Here is a 23404-nt window from a genome sequence, read left to right as displayed (position 1 = left end):
TTGGGTTGGAGCGATCAGATTTTCCCTATGATGAGGTGAGGAAATGGCCGTATACACCAGACTGCTAATGGTTCTGGAACATCTGCACATCTCATCAGGTCTGCCAGACTTCTTGAATGTCTTAATTTATCAGAGCTTGGAGGCTTCTCTGTGATGGGACTGTGCCAGCACATGAAACCACTAAAACCCAAGAACTGCATTAAGTCAGCACATATCCTGAAGTTTTCAATTAAAAGAAATTAGTTCAAAAAGTCTACAAAATGAACAAAGATGCATTTGTTTTAAATCTTGTGTCCTGAAAGTACAGACACATCATTATTTTACTTTATAAAGATTTATTTTTTGCAAACAGCTACAGCAGGTAACACAACTTTTAAAAATAAATGCTTATTATAAAGCAATAGAAGTTGCTGGCACTAACCCCAGTTTTTTATGTGATTGTGACAGTATCAAAAATTTTGCAGTTTTAGCAAATGGACTTCCATAAGCACTGGAACTGAATGGCTTTCTACAGATTTGTGCCAGTGAGTTGCAAATTTTTTTTTTCACTGAGGTTTGTCTTGTGTGTATTCTCCAGAGACAAATCAAGCGTGAGCGCATCCTGCTACTCCTTCCTTAGTTAGGAAACTTAAGGAGGGGCTCCTTCCTTCATCTACATTCCTATTTTCTTGGAACTTGTAGGTAATAAATTATTTTTAAGCTCCCACCTCTTCTCAAAATGTGTTTGCAATTGGCTAGCAGATTCAAAGTTTTTGAGATGCAGCACCACAGCCACACACATGCACAGCATGATCGGCTAAAGGCTGTTTTTACAGGAGGTTACAAAGGTTACAAAGCAGTGCAAGTTCAGCCATCTGGACAATCAAATTGTATTTGTTATGTATATAGCTAACTGATTCTCCTGTAAATGCCCACTATCCTAGTCACCAAAAAGCCTCCTTTCATCAACGGTTCTTCATTCTCTCCATTACAGCTCTACGAAGTTATACAGCTGGATGTATATATAACTGTCTTATTATATACAAAATACTGAGATGTCTTCAAGTGGTGGCATATGATATGGGACTTAACTGCTTCACACCCAAAATTATGAAACACCATCCTGCTGCCATATCTGCAACACACGTAAAATTACAAACTCAGATATAACAACTTTTCCTGCTCCACAGCAACAGCAGGAAACACCAATATTTTATCTCTTTAATTTGGACAGTGTTTCCCTATGTCAACAAGACAGACCAAAAGAGTTTATCTATTAGTGATGAGGAAGCATGGAAAGAAGCCTGAAGAGTCAAGAGAAATTAAGTGCACATTTACTACAGGGAACCTCTGGGGGCTTCCCCCACAAAAGCCCTGCGTTGTGATGGATGGAATAGAAAAACTGCACAACACTGAAGTATCGGAAGCCTTTTCAATAGACCGACCAAATTATTAGAAAATTGCCGAGACCAAATGATAGTCACATCACAATCCTAAGAAACTCCAATTGCGGAATTTTCAACTATTGCTTAAAACAGCTCCCACAGAAACTAGGCTCACAGGTCTAACACTAAATTAACACTCAGGGGAGACCAGGGGCTTGTTGGGGATGGCTGGTGGGGAGGTTGGGACGAATAGCCAGTGGAGTAGCCACTGCCGATCAAAAAGAAAAATGGAAATCCAAAACCTATTGCAAAAGAAACAAAGAAAACAAGAAACAATTGTCACCATGTAAGTCCATGATGTTCTTGTATCGTTGGTCTCTTTATCCCAGAAAGCAAGTAATATAAATAGGAAAGGCACAAAGCAGCTTAACAAGAATCATCAAAGCTATGAAACCGAAAACAGCTGTTCTCAGTTACTTGCATACAAAATATTGAGACACATTAAAATTATCAGGCAGCAAGATCAAAAATCAAAAAGGGTATTTTTTCATACAGCACATAATTAAACTGATGTTAAAAGATGTGGGTATCAAAATTTTCAAATGCTTCTTAACACAGTTCGATAAACAATGAAATACAAAATCCACAAAAAATAATTAAATACAGATATACAGTCTCCAGCTCAGGAAGTCCCGGAATTCCAGACTACTTTATAAGAAGCTCTTACCATACACTTGCCCTTTGCCTAGAATTTTACCCAACTACCTGCTACTTGCCAGTGTCAGAAACATGATCCTGCACCTCTCATCTAACCCAGATTTTTCTTTTACCCCGTGTAACAGCAGATTATTTTATAAGATGTTAGTTCGAGAACAGAATGACAAATATAACATTATGATGTACATGCTGAAAAAGAAAAAGTGGTTTTGGGAGCCATAAATATGAATTCATTACTATCAAATGCATTAATTCAATTTCTAGGTCAATGGTTTCTAACTGTAGGATATTTCATAGCACAACTTCTCCCCTTGAAGGGTATATGTTATGTTTTGAACAATCAATCAACAATTAGACAGTAATGAGCTCTTTTATGGATATACTGATAGAAATCTCAGCTGTATTTAGACATATGCATATAATGTACTAATGAAAGAACTTTTAGGAAAGCTGATGCTCAAGGCATGTAAATGTGGATTTATGCATAACTGCTTAACAGTTAAGCGTTTCCCTCTACTGTGAAAAATACTTCAAAACAGGGGAACAAACGAAAAAAAAACCAACCCACCCCAAGTCTTCTTTTTTAAAACTATCCCCATGCCATATATTCTTACGCATGGTGCCAAGTTATTTTTAAATGCTGTTCACCACCAAATTGTTTTAATTTTAATAAAAACATTTCTAGGATTTTCAGACTTTGCTTATATTCACATTAACAATCACTGTATTCCTCTTTTCCCTGGATCATATTCATTACTATTTTCTATTAAGAAGTTGACTTTTCAAAGTAACTCCCTATAGAGCTCAAGCAGTAATATTTTGAGTTTATTCACAGAGATTTAATGTCAGGCCGGTCCCTTTATTTTTCCCCTTTTTTTTGGCTGCCATGGAACACCACTTTGAAGCATAGGCTTCTGTCTCTGTACTTATGAATGAATCAAATTTCAATTTTCTAAGAAAGATTGCTGAACAAAATATGTATTTACTGCCTATGATGAATTGTCAGCTAAAGCAGAGTTGCAAAACCAGCAGCTGCCAACATTTTAAACACCACAGATTTACTCTGACGAGCACTAGACAAGATTTGAAGTGTTTGTAGCCACTTAATTCTTCCATTTAGTTCACTATTCATATTGCTGCCGTTATGGAAGGATTATAACTGTCCCAGCAAAAACCACACTGATGGTTTAAGAGCACAGTGAACGGCCACTGAACAAAAATATAGCAACGACCCTCCTCTAGCCCTGCTGCAGAAGAGAAGGAAGAAGTTTCTTTCCATTTAACTCAAACCCCAGTTTTGGTAAGCGCTCTATTACCGGATAGTGGCTGGCAGCAAAAAATTGAAAATTCAGGTAATTTCACAATGCAGTACACACAAAATGTAACCTGAAGAAATCCAAATAATGGGCTGGAATTTACAGGCTGTTATAAGCAATGTGGCACTACTGAGATGTGCTTCATAAGCCTGCTCTCTGAAAAAAGGCCCACTGCTAACGTATTTGACAACAGGACTTCACGCTTAATAAGACAAAGTATTAGGGGAGAGTCATTTACATGTCTGCCTGTTTCAGTCCCTGAAACAAGTCAGAGCTTTGTTTATCCAGTGCTGTATCTGTGTTGCACATAACCAGGCACGACGTACTTCAAAAACTGTCAGTATGTGCAAAGATACTAAAGCCAATCTGCTGAGGCAAAGCGATGCCAAAACAAGTACTTCGTGTCATGATGACATACGTTCTTTCCATTTGCATTTGTTCTATTGCATGCATAAAAATGCAGATAAACCTTTAATAACTGCAAGGCAGCAAAAAGTTTTCATTCACAGAAACCGCTGGGAAATGAAGTTCTATTATACTCCAACTGCTTTACCTTGACTTGGCAATTTGCAAATGGAGATGAAGCAAAATGCTGCTTATTAGACTCCTGTGCCAATGCAACTTCCTACATTATGTAGGAACTATGCCAGTTACCATGTAACTAATAGTTATGCCACAGCACCTTTTCTAAGGCTGATTACATTTCACTAGAATAATACAACGCATAAATGTTTCTTGTGCTTTCCTTGTCTCAAAAACCTAACAATATAAATAAAAACAAAACCAGGAAAGGTTATTACCTCTGTCCATGTAACCTCAGTTTGATTAAGTGCCAGAATCCTCAATTTTGAAAATACACCAGATACAGAAGTTGATGTAGATGGAAATTTAATTTTGTTTTCACTGTGTAAAAAGAATAATTATTAGCATAATGAATAATTGCATCTATTTAAGACACTAATTTGGAAATATGTATTAAAGACAAAAACAATTGCCACAAAATTAAAAAGTCACTGCAAAGGTGTAACATATTTTACAATACCATACAATTTCCTTCTAGTTATATTGAAACATACCCTTTCTTCCTAATTCACTCTCCTACTTCATGAATGCATATTTATTCATCTGTGGCCTCCTTCCCCATTTTCCTCCAAGAAGTCAGATTTTGGGCTTAAACCCATTAGTGTTGATTCAAAATAAAAACCCTAGATGACTATCCAGACCCCAGTAAAAAAAAAAAAAAAAAAAAAAAAAAAAGGATGTAAAATCCACTCTCAATAGCAAAATATCCCTATAGAATAGTTAAAAGATTCTCAAACCTTCAGTCTTCAAATTAGTATTCATTACTCACCCCTAAACAAAAGTTTTTTTATCTTTCCTAAGGTCTAGTCTGCCTGCATATTACAATAAAAATTTCTCAGCGTAATTAAAACTTACATACTTATGGGTTAGTTTTCCCTATTTAAACAAGCTCTTAGAGAGCTGACGGATGACTAATTGCTTTTATTCTTCTTCCAACATTCCTTGCACAAAAAAAATCAGTAACAGACTTACCTGCTAATGGCTTTCTTTTTTAAAGTAAACAGGAGGTCAAAATGATAAAAAACAAATTCAGACTATTTCACTTTCTAGTCATAAGCCTCAGATTCCAGCATCAACCTCATTTTGCTTTCCAATTTTATCACAGATAACTTCGGAAACCCCCGCAGTCTAGACTATACTTCTCAACAATGAAAACCAACAAATTATTCTAGGTGAAACAAAATAAATTCCCTGTATTCTCATGCATGCTGATAATAATAAATCATGACAGCATATGGTCTAGGCAAAGATAGATTTACAAATAGCACCCAGGTAGCAAACAGCTGTTCAGTGCTAAATATTGAAGAAAATGGAACACCTATAACTATTAAAAAAAAATAATATAGTCACATTAACTATAAAAACAAATACAAAAACTGGAGTCACTTTGTTACTAAATTAACTTGTTATTTATTCCAATTTAACTGACATCCCTTTCAACTGTTTTAGCTACACTGTACAATGACAGCTTTGGAAGCTGCTAACCTCAAGTCAGACCTCCAAGACTCTTAAAAAAAAAAAAAAAAAAAAAAAAAAAAGTCGTATTTTGGGTTTCTGCCTTGAGTCCTGTTGCCCTGTTGCTGTATTCAAAGAGTAGCATGACCTCCAAAGCAGCTGACCAACTCTGCTTAAAGTGTCGAGGCGCTAATCTTGACAATAAAACAAACTTCCTAAAGTTGCAGCTATAACATTAACTTCTTAAAATTAGTGGCTTAGCATGCTACCATGCTAAAGTTTACAAACTTTAATCTACTGTGTAAATTCACGCCACAAGATTATTCTGGCATGTGACGGCTACAGTGTATAGGTGTGTACTGAAATGCTCTTTTTGAAATTATTTTGTGAATTCTTTCTTGTTTTGATGGAATTGCAGCTTTATTTAACAACATTCTCCTTTTCCAATGTCATTATTGTACTAAGAGATTTTCCCCTAGGTCTGTCACCATGATCCACAGCTCTTATCAGCATCCCTTCAGGACAGGAACAGACTGGGCCTTGGGATACTTAAGGTTTGTTTAAAGCATTATAGGTATTTCAGTTTGGTGTCAAGACACTGTTGGTAAAGCACCATTCTTCCACAAAAGTGGGTTCCTAAATAAAGACTTGCATGGGCAGTCAGAATATATCAACAATAATAAAAACCAGAGATAAAGTCTTGAAACACTTGAAATGACTTTAAAAGAAAATGAAAATATATTTACTTTACGGCTTTTCTATGTAGAAAAAAATTTCTAAGCTCACCAAAAAACCCCAACAGGTTTGCAAACCCAGAAGTCAAACGGATAGCTACTACTAAAACTAACTAAAAATGCTAAGCAAGATTTTTGAGTGCTAAGGATGTGTTACTAGTGCTTTCACAGGCAGGCTGCAAATTCCCGCAGCAATGCCACCTCAAGGTCTTGGCTTCTCCTGAGTGGCCCATCTGCCAGCAGAGCCCCCACCCCCTGCCACTGCCACGCAGACCCCATGCACCAGCATCCAGAGAGCCTGACCTGCTGCACATGCATGCAGCAAATCCGGCTGTCTCTCCTGCCCAGCCGGTCTCCTTGCTGCAACCAGACTCGCTGCACACATGCAGTGTGGATGCAAACACGTGTTAAGTCAGCTCTGCCTCAGGGCAAACTAAGCTTGAAAAATCAAGAGAATTAATTGTCTTAGAAGTTGCCTAAGTGTATAAGGGCATTTTACAATGCTGTAAACCTAAGTTTCTATACTCCCAGTCTCCTCGTTTCTATAAAAGTACTCAGCATTTTTTTTTTTACCTTCAGTCTAACTGCTTAAGAGTCTACAGTACACTGTAAAAACCTAGAGTGCATTTTAATCTGTCTCCCTAGCCAACCAGCCAATTTGCATAAAGATGATGAAATCTGTTATGTAGAACACATTGACAAATGCCTAAATTCCTGTAAATGTTTAATGGCTGAAATCTGTATTCTATTTTTCAGACAACTGTGCTTTTTCTAATTTTACAAAACTCCAATCAACACCCATCTGTCCCAAGCACTCCTCCAGAATTTAGTTTTACATAGATGCTGAACTCCTAGGGTTCTAGTCTTTCATGGAAAAGGGATGACTAAAAAATATAGCACACGCATGAGTCATTGAAGGACAAGATTTTAAAAAAGAAATATTAAAAAACTTAGCTCCCATTAAAATGAGTACTGAGGCATCCAGTTACCTTTAGAAAGCTGACCCCGTATCTATAAAAGAGACTCTTCTTTTTTGTCCCTACCCCAAAGGAACAGAAACCCAAATATGAATATCTATACCTAATATTAAGTGTTTCCAGATTTTGAACTTGAGAAGCAATAGCTGTTACTGTCTCCCAAGATGATACCAGATTTTTTGATAGATTTATATGCCTGATATCTGAAATTTCACATTAAGAAAAAGGAACTTATCTCAAATCTGAACTCCATCTTTCAGAAATTAGAATTAGGGCTTGTTTTTGAATCAAATAAACAGAAATAGATTACATGTTTGAGCTAAGGGATACTACTGCTCAGTTACAGCAAATTATATTTTGATTTGTGGTACGGAAATGGCTTACAGTTTTATAAAAGAGCTTAACTATACAAATCCTAAAATGGATTAATTTCTGTACTGACAGGAACTCTTACCAGTCCTTATAAATGAACGAATACCACCTGCTTTGTATTTCTACAACTGTTTTGCTACAACATGCAGTATATTGAATATGTAATTTATTGGAAACATCTGGTGCCTACAGAACATATCAGTTGTATTTTTATGGGGTTTATCTATTTGAGATTAAAATTTTTAAAAAAAACCCAAACCAAACCAAAATCCATTGCTGGAGCCTTCTGAAATTACAGTCACAGTAGCAACCTATGACAGTATTTCTATTTTTATCCACAATTTGCATTCCGTCTCAAAAACTGTAGGCATCTACTTTTTTCTAACTCTGTAAACACTGCATTAAGCTTCTAAATAGCCACTGCATTTTAAAACATTTTTTTAATAAAAGGATACAAATATCATTGAAGTGAACTCTTGAATGCTAAAATACATAAATTATTTGTGATCTCATGTAATATAGCAAAAAAGGATACTAGCACACGTTCTGCTGATTTCCTCTGTCTCGCCAGCATGGCTCACTGCACACTCACGCACTGAGATATCTACCAGTTGGTTCAGTCGGCTAAATGAGAAAGAATATTCTGTTAAGTAATCTTCAAACAGGAATATGTCCGTTGTACAAATACCTGGTTGTTAAAACTAAATAATTTTCTTTTCATACATATCGCCTCCTTTAGAATTAGCAATGTGCAGACTGCTACAGTGTAGTCTGTCTTAACTCAAAAAGAGATACAGCTCTGTTTTTTGCCTTTGTGTTGCTACTACAAAGGAAGTTAAACCACAACCCCTACCTCCCCAAAACCCTCACCTAACTGAGAAAAGTGATAAACCAGACAAAATATAGCGACGTAAGCTGGAATTCAATTAGACGTTCCAAGTTAAACAGGTTTCTTGTAATATTTTTTGAAAGAGGTTCTAAGTTATTTGGACATTCTTTGTACCACTTATCCAAAAAGACAAAAACAACAACAACAAAAAGTATTTTTGACTGCTTAGTTAGTATGTTCTGGGAGACAAAAGGAGAATAGTTATGATGTATCAGCTCAGAAGGAGAATGCCACCTACTGAACGGATGCCTCTCTACTGCTGGAGGTCATTAAAATTGCAATCTGTTACACATCATCAAATTACTTCCTTTCTTACCCTTTCAGATAAATGAACATGACGTGAACTGACTGAAAGGCTTCTTCACTAGCAGTACAGTGACCTTCCGTCTTCCCTCTCTTAGTTACAAAATCATTACTGAGATGAGTAAACAAAGATGATATAATACTGTAGTGTTAACAAAATATTAAAATACATCCATTTAGAGAGGACCATGCATGTGTATAATGATTGCCAATATCACGGTAATTTAGCACACTCATTCCTCCCAAAATATCATCATCTCCTACTTTGTGAAATCAGAATGAGGATTGTGAACATTCAAACGTGATACAAAGCTCTTTCCTATCTGTAGAAAGGTAAATTATGAAGCCACAATAGGAAGACTTCTTGCCTCTTCCACCACAGAGCAGTCTGGCTTACTTTTGGAGATATGACAATATTAGAAGCAAGGCAGCCAGTCTCCCTTCCTTACAGCTGAACTCTACTACTTGACTAATCAATTGCTGAGAGTGTATCTTAGATTTTCATATATTATATATATGTATTACACCTGCCTTTGCTGTTCTGCAACAGAATCCATGCCAACAAATTCCACAGTCTTCTTTCCGAATACTAATGTATTCTCTGTCCCATGTTGAACATCTTGCTCATCATTCAATCCGTACCGATCCTTTACTGCAGTAAGAAAATCTACTCCGAAATTTGCCTTGTTTGGCCGGATAAAAGATCCTCCTTTAGGATGCCTAGAACAGAGCAGCCAGGAAAAGGTGAAATACGAAAAGTTATCGTAAGAATGACCATTCTCAAAAGTACTAATTATTACTTTTTTTTAAATACCAGGAATGTCAGCAGTCAAAAGGCAATTCTACAGGCTAACTTTAGACATTACTGTTCCCACTCAGTAAGAGCGGGTAAGACTTGCAAAGTATCTTGGACAGTATTTGACCCAGTAAGTTCACATTTTGAGATGCCACAAGATCCAAAGCACCAGATCTCTAAATGTACTAACACATCAAAATTACAGTGCCAGTGCCATTATCAGAAACAACTTCTCTGTTGTTTCCAAATTCATTATGAGATCAATTCTTCCAGAAAATTAAGGTTCTGCCTACAGACAGACACAAAGTTACCTAAATCATAAAACTAATGCACCTGGAGTCTTACCACAGCCTAAGGTCCACAGGAATAACCAGAACAGTCATTGCATCATTACATTTGACTAGAATAATTCACTTGTAATTCTAAGAGAATGCAGCCTTGTCCTTCCATCCACACAAATGACACAAGACGCAAACTGTGCCACTTGGAACTCTCATACAAACTCAAACTTCTAAAAATTCTGATACTAACTCGGGAACAATTTTGAAACTGAATATTCAAAAGAATTATCCAGCTAATGTATGTTCTACACAGTCCTATGAGACATTTCTTAGTTTTTCCTGAGCGCTAAAAAAATTTTATTGCACAACAATTTCTTGCTGTGCAATCACTTTGACAATTTCTATCAAAGTCTGGAAGGAAACACAGTATCTAGGATGAACTGGCAGGGACACGTTGCAGGAAGAGTATCACAGAGCAGATGGAGGATCCGATAGGAGGATCAGCCAGAAAACAGCAGGAAGAAAATTGGAAGTTATGATTACCTGTCTGCCTTCCAGCTGAGAAGAGTACAGACTCTGGCTGCAAAGTACCCAGAAGGAAGAAATCACTTACGTAAATAAACCTCCTCTTTTCAAAACATCATGTAAACGTCAAGTGGCTAATTAGCAAACTGTAATATAAAACATCAATGCTACAAGAGTTCAAAATTTTCTCAGAAAAACAGTAACTAGAGACCCTGAAACCTATGGACCTATTACAAGTAGATGGAATAGCTTGGCCACCATATATTCACATAATTATTAAAAATATCAGTACCGGAAATTGCCAGTTTCATTCATTGACATTTCTAATACTTATTTAAGTACTCTCATATCCTAAAGAAGGGTCTGGGTAAAAAGCTAGTTATTATTTACTTCAAAAATATTTTCAGTCTAGTTTTCCAGTGACTAAGTTTGGAGCACAGTGATGACAAAGCAAGCAGAAAGACATACTCTTAGAGAATGTAAATCCAGGGTGTAGTACCATATTCAATAGGCATTTTCAATTTCCTACATTTTCAATTGAGTAACCTTCTTCTAAGTCTTTTCTTCCATTCATTTGAAGTTCTTCATAGCTTGCAAACATCTGGCTAGTTCAAATGTTGCAATTCCTCAAAGGTAAAAATTATGTGACTCTTTCTCAACACCACTTCTTAAAACAGTAAATGACGTTTTCATCATCTTAACTATAACATCTCTTACCTGCAGAGTATATCACTTTTGCATTTAAGTCAAACAGCTACATAGATAGCAGAGTGCAGGATTCCACTTGGGGCCCTGGAAAGAAAACCTGTAGTCTTGTCTATCCGTAATTCACCCTAGGTCCTGCTATATGTTTATTCCGACATCTCCTGTCCTTTTTCCTATCAGCTCGATTCTCCCATTTTGTCATCGCCATCCCTCTGCACTCAACAGTTCTGCTCCTTTTCTTCCTCTGCTCTCCCCAAGCCTCTCCCCAGAGCTGATCTAGACCCCTGCACATGCCATTTATCCCCGGTGTTGCCCAAGCCCTTTGGGTCTCTCCATCACCATACCCATTCCTAAGCCCATTTCTGTCCTCTCTGGTCACCGTTTCTATCAGCATCTCCTTCCTCATTGTCTTTGCAGGAGCCAGTTCTATCCCCAGGAAAAAAATGCAAAGGAAACGAGCTACTTTGTCATTTGAAGCTACTGGAAAAGTAAAGTGCATATCTCTCTCAAGACCCTTCTATTTTTTGTTCTGATCACAGCAAGATCGCAGGGTTTTTCTCTCCTGTTCCTATACCTTCAAAGCACTATGCATGCTCTTACCTAATGTATACCCAAATCCATTCCACAGCCCAAGTTTCTTTTTCAATTCCTTTCCATTAATTTGATCTACTTTTGCAAGAACTGTCACAGAGAAGGACGGAAAAGGAGACTGCAATGGGAACCTATTTTCAGGCAAAATGATTGTGTGTTCAAGGAGAGAGGTCGCTTACCTGTCACTCATTTTCCCTAAAATATACTGCCTGTATTAACTTTCACGCTAGGGAATATGAACGGTACAAACCATATGTACAAATCAAACAACTAATGTACAGCACCTGGACTCATGAAAAAGCACACCTATTAGCAATCCGTCTCTATAACTGGGAACTAAACAGATAAATCCTAATCCAAAGAGTCATCCAGCATGGTTATCATGAGATGGAAGAACCTGTGGATATTCATCAACCTGACTTAAGCTGAACATTCGGAACTCTGAGAAGAGGGATTTTGCTCCCATGTGTGCAAAATGTCCCGCATCCAGGACAATACGCTGTGCAGAAATGATCTGGTACAAGATATGCCCCAATTTCCTTAAGCAGAAAATCTGGAATACGCTCAAGTGGGGCTCTGACAATCAGCTGGCTCTGGTTAATACCGATACTTCTCACTGACTTTCAAAATAGAGAGGCTGACCCCAATCTCAGAAGTCAGCTTGTAGGACACTTCCTATTCATGACTCAGTACCCTGAAGCAATACAGCCCATCTGCCAGCACACCCAGGGCCCTTCAAAGACACTCATTAAAATTTATATTAGCTATCAGCTTCCACTGGTTAACCATCTCCCTCAACGAAGTGGAAATTGGGTATCATCCTTCTTTGTTAATGTGAAACAGAATGGTGCCACACCTCATCATTACAGGTCCATGATGGCTCTTCTATAGGCTACAGAATATCACACACATCCACTTCTCAGTACCTGAAGATTAATGCAGGAATACATAAACTGCAATCTGCCAACAGTTACACACTCGAGCTGTCTGACTGCAGAAGCAAGCTTCTGAGCCAAGGAGAGAGATCTCAGTTTTACCAGCCTAGACAGTAAAGGTGGATGGAAGGGCTTCTTTGCCCAGTACCAGCTGTTTGCAATGATTAACTCAAGGCAATTAGCATCATGACTGGGCACACACACAACCAAGCTCCTAAGGTGTCATAAAATACAGCCAATTGAACCCATTTATGCCTTTTCTAAACAGATCTCTTCCTTTTAGGGGAAGATGCTCAACAGACTAGACTTTTTAGAAGAATCTACACAGTGCAGCAAAGAAAACCCTTCCAGTTTTGTAACAGTTTGTGGCATCAAACAATGCTTACAAGTGACACCTAACGCGCATCTGCTATGGTGTATCAAATTCCGGACTGCACAGCAGAAGCTTTGCAAACATCAGCAAGTACCTGAAGTTCTTGCAAGTTTACCTTAGTCAAACAGACAGGTAAGCGGAGTCTGAGCTTTCACAAAACAAGGAAAGAAAGGAAGGTATCGGCAGCTCCAGATGCTATCTTAAGGTTCTGCTGGTGCAAAGGACGTGTTTGAACAGTGGTTAGGGACAACAGTTTTGTTTCAACACTTTTCTGTTGGCAGCAGAGAGCAGAAGTCTCTGACGGGTACAGTGACACACAGTGAAACAATCGAAACTTCCTAACCGAGACCTTCTGAGACTAATAGGAGTCTTGGGAACGCATTCTCCCCTTGCTAAATGGCAATCGTTCTTTCTTCATAGACGCCAACATAATATTAACGGCTTCTTGTATTTGAAGAGTTTGTGCTCTTGAGTAGATATTCCTGGAGGTGAATCTGTCATTCTTGAAGGAGAGATAGTCTGCTATAAACAGATCTCCTTTGGGCAGGAACATAAGTTTCATGCAAACAGTAACATCTGATTAGTCACAACTGCTGTCTGTAAATTTAAAAACGTGTCCCTACACAACTTATAAAAGTCACTGAAGAAGAAAAAACTGAAAACACTTAATGCCTTTGCCACAATAACCTGGCATTTCAGGACCACACAAATACTCAAAGCTCCCACCAGAAGAAAACTTAGTAACACAAAAGCAGAAAAAAAGACCACAAAGATCTCAGAAGCAATTGCAATTCTGCCAGGCTGAAAACATTACAGAAACAAACTTTTCTGTACTACCCTCCATTTCTCTGGCTTGCTGTGAAAGTCAAACCTGGAGAAATGGATTACAATTTAATATGGTCAATACTTCTAGTAACAGTGCCTGCTGAACTATCAGGATTCCTCTGGTAAGTGATCTGGTAAGAACAATGTTCTTTAGCAGGGTGCAATGTGTCCCTTTCAATTATGACGCAGAGTACTCTAAATATGTGATACAGCAGAACGTTACCCCACCTTGTGAGGTAAAGAGTAGTCATCTATTGCTAGGGAATCCACACATTATCTCCCCCAGCAAAACGGCAACGATAAAAACAGCTGCTAAAATAGCAATGCCTGTGTAAACACTATGTGTGAATGAAATACCCAAAACTTAGCGAGAGGAAGGCTAAGGAAGAAGATGTTCCTTCTGCCAGATTAAATGGGGTCGGGGATAAGGGTGGTGGGGACAGACACACACACTCCACTTGACAGGAAGCATAAAAGAAGCTTCAACGTCTGTAACTGTGGGGAGGAAGAAGGCGGTACCAGAGTAGCAGTCAAAACCTGGTTTGACACCATCAAAAGTCACCCCACCAGCAGCACATCTCTGCCCAGGCCAGTCAGAGCTGCCTCCTGGCCAGATGCCGAAATGCGGCTGTGCCCAGCAAGGACAGACATCGTGGGGAGCAACCCATACACCCCACACGTCAGTGTGCAGGGGAAATGTGTGTGTTTGTAACCCACGTCTCCCAGGGGAGCATGTGCATGTAACTGTGAATGGATCTGGGGGACAAGAACTTACCTGGAAGCATACTCATGTTTCAAAAGCTGTATATAAATTCTAACAGTATTTTAAAGGCTTGATTACTCCTCATTTCTCTCGAGGAACTGTAGAACACAGCCTATTTTAATTACATTATACACTACTGCAACTGACAGCTGGAATAGCTGCTTCTGTTATTATAAACAAAACTTTATTATTGGGGTGGGAGGCGGGAAATACACAAAAATGCCACTACAGTAAGCATGGCCATTTCCAGCTAATCCAGAGTTGATTAACATGCTCGTGACATCAGCATATTTTATGTGTCACAAGGCATGGCTGTTTTGTTCTTTGGTTCTCATATTCTTAAGAACTTTAATTAGCACCACATAATATATGACCCAGATAAATGTACTGCCATGAAACACAAAAGTTTAGGTCATATTTTCAAAAAAGACTTACTACAAAGACCACATATAGCTGTAAGCAGACCTACTGATTTACTCAAAAAAGGACTCCAAAGAAGATCCTCTGGTAATGAGTATCTCCAATTCAGTTTTATTTTCCTCTTATGATCTCTTTTTGAAATGTCACTCTGAAAGATGTATGTTCTTAAATTCTTTTCAAATTTACCTTAAAAAGAATTTTAAAATGTCCTTTCATTGCATTTGTTCATAGTACAAGCTACTCCAGGAGCTGCTTCTGCTTATCAGAATTCAGGGAGTGAGCAAAGTAGGCTTGTAAGCAAATGACACTACTGATAAGGTTTGAGGGAAAAAACCCAACATAAATATTTTGTTTATTTTTATATATGTATATACATCATATAAAGAAAAATAACCCCCCTTCCCCCCAAACAGCAGTAGTAAAGAGGTGACATTTTAGGTAGTGGAGTTCTTTGGGTTTTTAGCATCTTGTTGATAAAATAAGGTAACCATTTTTTTTTTTACTTGATTTTGCCTACATCTTCACAATTAGTACATGAACTACAAATGAGCTTGCACACAGAAAATTCCATCTGTGAGTTATGGTTGACTACAGAACTATTAGACTAGAGCTATTATTTACTCTTCTAGACTCCAGAGGGACCTTCTCTGATTGGACCAAAGCAGAGTACAAAGAACAGGTATTTTAAGAACAACATGTTTAAAGATCATTACATTTAAATTTGTTATGACTGCACACAGCTTCACTCAAAAAGTTGATTCTTACAACAAGACTTGAGATCACTATCTGAGTTTTCATCTCCTGGGAGCACACTAATGGTTGCTAGAAAAGCAAGAGTCTATACACATGTATATAAACATTGTAAACACACAAATGTAAAGCGCTCAAGTTTCTGAAAAACATCCCCAACATGTTCAGTTGCTTCTTCCATCCAGATTCGGAATGGCCAGCCAATTACTTTCACTATTTCTCCTACAGCAGAATACAGCTAGCTTCAATGTGGAAACTGCTTCAACTAAATTCAAAGCATTTAAGAAGCAACTTCTGCTAATACATTCATCCAAAAGACATTGCTGCTCTAAGACCATAATTTCCAATTCTTTCGCTACGAAAAATCCAGTAACGTTGAATTTTTTTCTTGCATTAAGTGTGTTTATCCTCCTTAAGCCTTGCATTACTATTATTGTTGTTAGATACAAGGGAAAAAATATCCAGTCCTCACAGCTGTTTTTAAAAATTTATTTATTTTTCTAAAGAACAGATCTTATCATCTCATTTTCTGATTAATGAGGTCTCTAGGGTTTTTACCTTACGCAAACACAGAAGTTAAGATACAGACTAAGAGTTCTGATTTGCACTATTGAACATAACCTACCCCTTCCCTGTTTATGCCTGTTTGGCTACAGGTGAATTACCAGAAACAATTTCAAAATAGCTACTTCTCAATTTTGAATTATTTAATAGATAAATTCTTCTGCTGCTTTGGTCTGAGAACTAATGGCTCTACTTGCTGGCTCAAGAACAGTTTTGACCTGAACTGATGATGAAGTATATTCTTTAACAAGCCCTGAACTGCTTGTCAGACAGACCACAATACAAGTTCAGCAGCCTCCTTTGCTACCTCAGGGAATTCCATTCATCTCCAGAAGGCCTTCTGGAAGATATAAAACTAGACCTACTTTCCCCACAGTATAGAAATTATAATTGTGATCTTTTTTTTTCTATGTGACATTTTATAGCAACAGTTCTAAGTCTCTTCCATATCATATCCCTATGTTTAGATGGGAGAATATAAATATGGAAATGATCAGAATTTTTACAAGCTGGAAAACACATGCTCAAAGGTTAGCAAATGCATGTGCTGTTACTGCATGCTTTTAATTATTATTTTGGAGGAAATTCTTCTAAGTTTTCTCTATTGAACCATGCATTGAGAGCAAAACAAAGTACATGAACATTCTACCTCTGGTTCTGGAAAAAGTCTTTGCACCATGACCAGCCAAAGCTAGTGAGACTCCCAAAAACTGTCACCATGTTCCTTTCTTGTTTTTTCACACTTCTCCAGTCATCTGCTATTAGCCAATGTCAGAGGCAGGCAAACTAAGCAAGACAAATATTTGGACGGACTTCACCTAGCTATTCTTATGACTTTTATTTACATGCAAGTTGGTAAAAAAAAAAAAAAAAAAAAAAAAAAGAAAAGGATTTGCTTACCTTCTCACTTTCACTCTTTCAAGATCATTAACATGATGAATTAATTTCAGAGAAAAGCCTTCTTACATTTTCCAACAAACCAAAGCAACAACACATCCAAAACCAAGACCACAGACAACTTCTAATTTATTGTCTTGGTTTGTCACTTTCGCTCATATTTTCAAAATCCTTCTATTAATTCTGAGTGCTCGCTGTCACACAATTCAATTTATATTAGATTCATGTCAGTTGAATGAGCACTTGAACAGTTAGGAACAAACTGTAATCAAACCACCCTTTCACAGTTATTACCAGCCTTGGAAAGTAGGAGGTGGAAAAAGACTTAGAAATCTCTCCATTTTATCTCATTAATGTAAGAGTGGCAGCGGTCAAAACAAACATCCATGTAATGCCACATCCTTTCTCCAAAAGCTGCCAATAGAAAATGGTTGGGAAAAATGTGACAACAGGGCAAGTACTTTCATGGTATGGTCACAGAATATTCTCTCATCCTTCACGGCTCAGGAACTTACTGAGCTAGTAGCCCCTATTATTTAAGACCGTTGATGACTCTTCTTCTATGAATTCTGTCCAGTTACTTTTTTAACTCTCAAACTTTTAGCTGCTGCGGTGTTCTCTGACATGGAAATTTTGGTTTGCCACCAAAATTGCAAAAGGACATTCTCCCATGACCACCTTGTCAATATGCACAACATCAACACTGAATCAACTCACGTGCATTTGAAATACTGTGTTCCTTCATAGGTGCCATCATGCTTTCCTCTCTGAGGATTATCCCATTCCACACCAAGCCAAATTCCTGAAAAAATATGATAGATACATTTTCAAATTTATGGCATCATAGACAGAGAAATCATGGTTGGAAGGAACATCTGAAGTTCATCTAGCCTAACCCTCTCTCTCAAAGGAGGAGATTATCACCAACATGAAAACAGGTCAGCCAGGTAAATCTTTACTTTGCCAGATCTTGAAAAATCTCCAAGGACAGAAAGATTCCAACTTACCTGGGCAGCTATTCCAGTGCTGCATTACTTCAGCAAAGAAAAAGATTTTCCTGCTGTCCAATTTGAACCCTTCCAGCCACATTTGTGGCCGTTGTCCCTTACATAATCTAATGCTAGTAAGAATTCAGCTCTGTCATCTTTGTAATGGTCTGTCATCCAGCTGCCTGCAGCTATTAGATGCCACTTCATCTTCTCTTCACACTAACCAAACCCAGATTCCTCAACCTCTCTTCACAACACACGTATGTGGTCTATGCCCTTGACCACCTTGGCAGCCCTCCACTGGATCCTCTCAAGTTTATCTGCATTCCACTTGAGCTAGGACAGTCCCAAACCACATACGTGATTCCAAGTGCAACTTTATCAAGACCTCCTGCTCCCAGAGGCAGACACCAGCTTCCTTTGATTTCTTGGCCGTGTTCATCATTCTAAGGTAACCCAGTACAACACATATCTTGCGTGGGACAAGAGCTCACCGTTGGCTTATATTCATGACAGTATCCACCTTAACTCCCAAGTCCTTTACAACAGACCCTGTGAGTTGCTGGTGCTTCCCAATCTGTACCGCTACACAGTTTATTTCACACTACCTGGAGAAATTTATCCTTCTTGAACCTCTTGGGCCCAAACCTAAAGTTCATAAAGTTTGCTCTGGATTGCAATTCTACCTTTTGTCACACCGGCCAGTTGAGGGTGAAAGCTGCTCATTTTCTGAGACACTAATGAATATATTAAGCAATAGAGATGCCAGCATTTATTTCTGCAGGACTCGCATGTTATTAGATATCAAGTCACTATTACTGTTTTTCCACTTGACAGACTGGCAGACTTTCAATCCACTTAATCTGGCTTGTATTTCCCCAGCTTCCAAATAAGATTCTTTATAGAGACACTGCTAAAAGACTTACTAAAGTCAAGGAATGCTACATCCCCCATTCTCCTTTGTCCATATTCCCAGTCATATCATCACAGAAGGTAATTATGTTTACAAAGCACAACTTGTTCTTCTTTATAAGTGTCAAGTACTCCCAACTAACATCTTGTCCTCCACAGGCTTGGAAATGGACTCCAAGAGAACATGCTACGTGATATTGCTAGGGACTGAAGTGAGACTGATGAGTTTACAGTTCCCGGATCACCCTTCTTGCCTCTTCTAGAACTGGATGCAAGGCTATTCTCCTTCCAAGCATCAGCCATCTCCCCATCCTGTCACCACAAGTTTTCAAAGATGACACATAGTGCATTCACAATCAGACTGGTCAGATCTTTCAGCAAACTGGGCTGAGTCTTATTCGTTCCCACGAATTTGAATACACTATCAAAGGAGTGTCTAGTCTGTTGATTTGTGGCTGCCTGCCTCTCTCCTTCCCAAACCACGCCAGCACACAGAGAGCAGGGCACAGACTGCTCATGAAAACTAACTGAAAAACGAAGGTGCTAAGATCTTTCTGTTGCAAGAAAAAACGTAACCAATTTCAACCAGAAGTACTTCTTGCACTCTTTTTGACAACTCTGACTTCTAAAAAAAAACCCCAACAAGATATCTAGAGTAGAAGCGGCAATATTTATACAAGAACAACAAGGAAAAAACCAAGCTGTAAAATGCCGCATCCTACTTCACTTTTTTAAAAAACTAAGAACAGAACTAGAACTTTGAGAACAACCGTTAAACGTAAATAATATTTACTACCGTGCCGTTTACCTGCCGTAGGAGGAACACAGCCAACGTAGCGCACAGTCGCATACTCCGTGCCACACAGGACTCTTCGGCCCAGCGCCCCCGAGGGCGGGCTGGCGGCCATCCCGGGGCTCCTGCGGCCTGAGCCGCCCGCAGCCCTGCGAGAGACACCGCACGCCTCACCACCGCGGCCGCCCGGAGCCCCCCGCCCCCACACACCCCTTAAGCTCATTTTTCCCGCCCAGCAGCGCGCTGGGCCCCCGAGGGTGAAGGTTCGCCCTCCCAGCGCTATCCCCTGCAGCCCCCGCACGCCGCCGGCAGTGCCACTGCGGGAGGGGCCTCCTTTGGGGCCGCTTCCAAGCCGCGGACCGCAAACCGCCCTCCTCCCGCCAGCGCCGCCCGCTGCAGCGGAGATCACGGCGGGCCCAGTCCGCAGGAGGACGGGCAGCCACCCCCCGCCCCGCCAGGTGCCGCTACTGCGACAGTAAGTCACCGTCTCTGGGCCGAAGCAGCCGGTAACGCACTGGGCGGGAGGCGCAGCCCCGGGCCGGGCCCACACGCCGGCTTACACCCTGCACAACCGCGCCCGGGACGGACCGCCGCTAGCCAAGGCTCCCAGCCCCTCTTCCGTCCTGCGCAGACTGACAGCTGTCGCCCCGCCTCTCCCGGCCCAGCGGCGCGCTCCCATTGGCCTCGGGACCCCAGCACCGCCCTGGCTTGGCCGCTATTGGCCTAGCTCCTCCTTCGACCCCGCTCAAGTCACCGCCTTCAGGGGTAATGACATACCGCGCCGCCGCCGTAGAGCTTTCTGGGTAATGCTGTCCGTTGAGGCGGCCACGTCGCGCGGGCTCGCGGCCCCTGGACTACATCTCCCAGCATGCCGCGGGGCGAGAGGCGGGCGCCCTGATTGGGCGAGCAGGGTCCGCGGCACCGGGCGGGGGTCTCGGCCGTCACCCGCCGCCGCGGAGGGGAATCTCTCCTCTCCTGCCCGGTGCGGAGCGCGGCGGTCGGGCCCAGGCAGTGCCCCGTGCACGGGCGTGAGCGCCCGGGGCGGGGCGGGGGGAAATCGACCAGCCCGGAAGTAGCTGCAGATTTGCGGTGGGATTGTGGGGAGGCAGGAAAACGCTCCCAGGGAACCGCTGCCGTGGTGGTTTGAAGGCAGCATGTATAGACAAGCCATGTAACTGGTCAGCCTCATAACGAGCAAGATACTGTTTTAACTGATTCAGCACGTAGCTGACTAATAATTAAAAGAAAGCAATGGCTGCAGCACCAAGCAACCCAAGTTCACAGGACCTGATCTGGTCAGGCCACCTTGACTGGGCCTCTGGAATCAAATGGTTTGTCCAACTCAGCCGATGTCAGTGAAACCGAGCTTGCTTAGCTGATTTGGAAGCAAGCAAGCAATATGCGTTTTTTGCCTGAAAGCCAAGCCGTGTGTTGAACAAAGGCAGTAAGGCCACATTTTATGGCTGGGGTGCTCTCCTGGTAGATGGGGACTGAGGAGAACATGGGCATCTCAGTGAGCAGAAGTGAGTTCCTCTGGTGCAGCACCTGCCTGGGAACTAGCATGCTGCTTGGTTTTACATAAGCAAGCATACAGAACAGAGAAGTTGTATTACCTCACTATTGGCAGTGCTACATTTGTTGCTGCATTTACTTCAACATCCACTGTTTGAGAAAAAAAAAAAATCAAGTAACTGGAAGAGGATCCAGAGAAAAGCTGTAACAATTAAGAGAACACAGCTTATTTTAAAAGAAAATAAAAAGAAAGAATTGAGTGTCTGATGGGTGTAGCTTACCAACAAAACCGAAAGACTCGACTGTATTCTTTAAGTAGAAATTGCCAGGGAAGAGAAATTTAGCAAGAGCTCTTCAGCTTCATAGAGACAGGTGTGACAAGATCTAATAGCTTTCACACAGTTCTGCAGTTATAAGATCAAAGTATCATAGTTGACATTTTCCATATTTGTTCATCTCTGATGTGCTCCATATTTCAAAGCTCGTAACAACTTAATTCAAACAGTACAATTTGAATTTTGGGATCACAAAGACCGATACAATCATGCTAGTAATAAAGAAGCTATTTCAGTGCTGTGCCTCTGCTTCCATTACATTAAATAATTCTGTAGTCTCCTCACTTAGATTCTGTGATATTGATTACGAAGTCAAGTTCTGGTATTTGGTAACACTAGTATATTCCAATCTAAGTAATCCGGATAATGCATTAATTCTTTGGCATGATGATGACCTGCATCTTCAGGCAACAGGTTCTGAGGGTGTGCTTTACTGTCTGGCATAAAGCAGCTGCTTCCCCCAAAGGGGCATTCCCATGAAGATCTCTGTGTCTGTCTTAAGAAGCTTCCTTTGCCAAAGGTAATGTGTTATCTTAGGCCAACTTGTGTCTTTTGGAAAAAAACCCAGATACCCCAGCCCTTCTTCCACATCTTCAGTGGTGCTGCTGTCTCACCTGGGTTCCTGAGCCTATTCATCTCACACAGAAGACACCTTTTGAATGACCTGTTCCAGTTTTAAAACTATGCTGAAGCTACACAGTGGTATGACAGCAGAAACAATGGCAGTAGAGCCCTCCTGCTCTTCTTTCCTGACTCACTCACTGTTCCCAAGTACAAACCTGAGAGCATCCTCCACTTTGTTTGACTACATGTCGGGAAAGCTGTTGAAAGTGAGAAAATAATTTTCCCTATCTTTCTGACCCCAGCAGCATGTCTCAGAGGTAGTTCAGCCATTCTCAAAATCTACATGCCTGTTGCTGAATTTATGTATTTATTATTTCTAAAACAGGCATCCTCAAACTTTTTAAACAGGGGGCCGGCACACAGGTGAAGTGGCAGGCAGTCATCTGCAGCTGCTCGGTTCCCCCCCAACCCCTGGGGGGGAGGGGGCAGGGGAGTTCTGTAAATACCGGGGGCCGGATTGACGACCCTTGGGGGGCCGTATCCGGCCCACAGGCCGGTTTGAGGACCCTTGCTCTAAAATAGATAATAGCATAGCTTTTTTTTTTAAAAAAAAATCTTGTTTCTTCTGTTTTAGCACTGTAATCAATAGCTACAGTGCATCCGATATACTTGACAAGAAACAGGACAGTCCCAATGCCAAAGACCCTAGATCAATTTAGTATTTCCAACTTATTACCTAGAATTGCAACTTCTGCATTTTATAAACACCTAAGTGGAAAAGGATTTAACTTCAGAATTCATTGACCATTCATTTTGGTTGGTGTAAAATAAAGAGATTAGGTTTATAGCAGCTTTCACATTTCTAGGAATAGCAATGTCAATTCCTCTGTATGGTTTTTACTTTGATCTGTACACCTCATCCCACCTCCAAAAAGAAGGCAGAAGTAGCAATAGGTTCTTCAGTTAAAGCAAGGGTCCTCAAACTACAGCCCATGGGCCAGATACAGCCCCCCAGGGTCCTCAATACAGCCCCCGGTATTTAGAGAACACCCCCCCCACCCCACCCACCCCCCGCTGGGGGTTGGGGGGGGGGGGGGAACCAAGCAGCCACAGATGACTTCCTGCCACTTCATCCATGTGCCAGCCCCCTGTTTAAAAGCTTTGA

The 23404-nt window shown here is 40.4% G+C and overlaps 1 protein-coding gene across 7 annotated transcripts in view; it reads right to left on the bottom strand.

The window, feature by feature from the left end:
• Positions 1-23265, bottom strand: part of TBCE (tubulin folding cofactor E) — a 31397-nt gene extending 8132 nt beyond the window's left edge. Inside the window, exons 1-7 of one of the 7 annotated variants that reach the window (XR_013928373.1) lie at positions 20389-23265; positions 19844-19977; positions 17852-17936; positions 9241-9429; positions 8053-8141; positions 7249-7348; positions 4198-4300 (exon numbers count right to left, since the gene is read on the bottom strand). Coding sequence is in view for 6 of the 7 variants with exons in the window: in XM_080388918.1 (XP_080245044.1) it covers positions 4198-4300; positions 7249-7348; positions 8053-8141; positions 9241-9429; positions 17852-17936; positions 19844-19977; positions 20389-20507 (819 nt within the window). In the remaining variant the exon portion in view is untranslated. Of the gene's footprint in view, positions 1-4197; positions 4301-7248; positions 7349-8052; positions 8142-9240; positions 9430-17851; positions 17937-18141; positions 19788-19843; positions 19978-20312 lie in introns of those variants that run through there. The other 6 variants (XM_080388918.1, XM_080388917.1, XM_080388920.1 and 3 more) reach the window with 6 other exon arrangements.
• Between the last annotated feature and the right edge of the window lie 139 nt (positions 23266-23404).

Source organism: Falco punctatus (assembly GCF_963210335.1).
Source record: "Falco punctatus genome assembly, chromosome: 5".
Classification (NCBI taxonomy): Eukaryota; Metazoa; Chordata; class Aves; order Falconiformes; family Falconidae; genus Falco; species Falco punctatus.
This window is presented reverse-complemented; position numbering and strand designations above follow the sequence as displayed.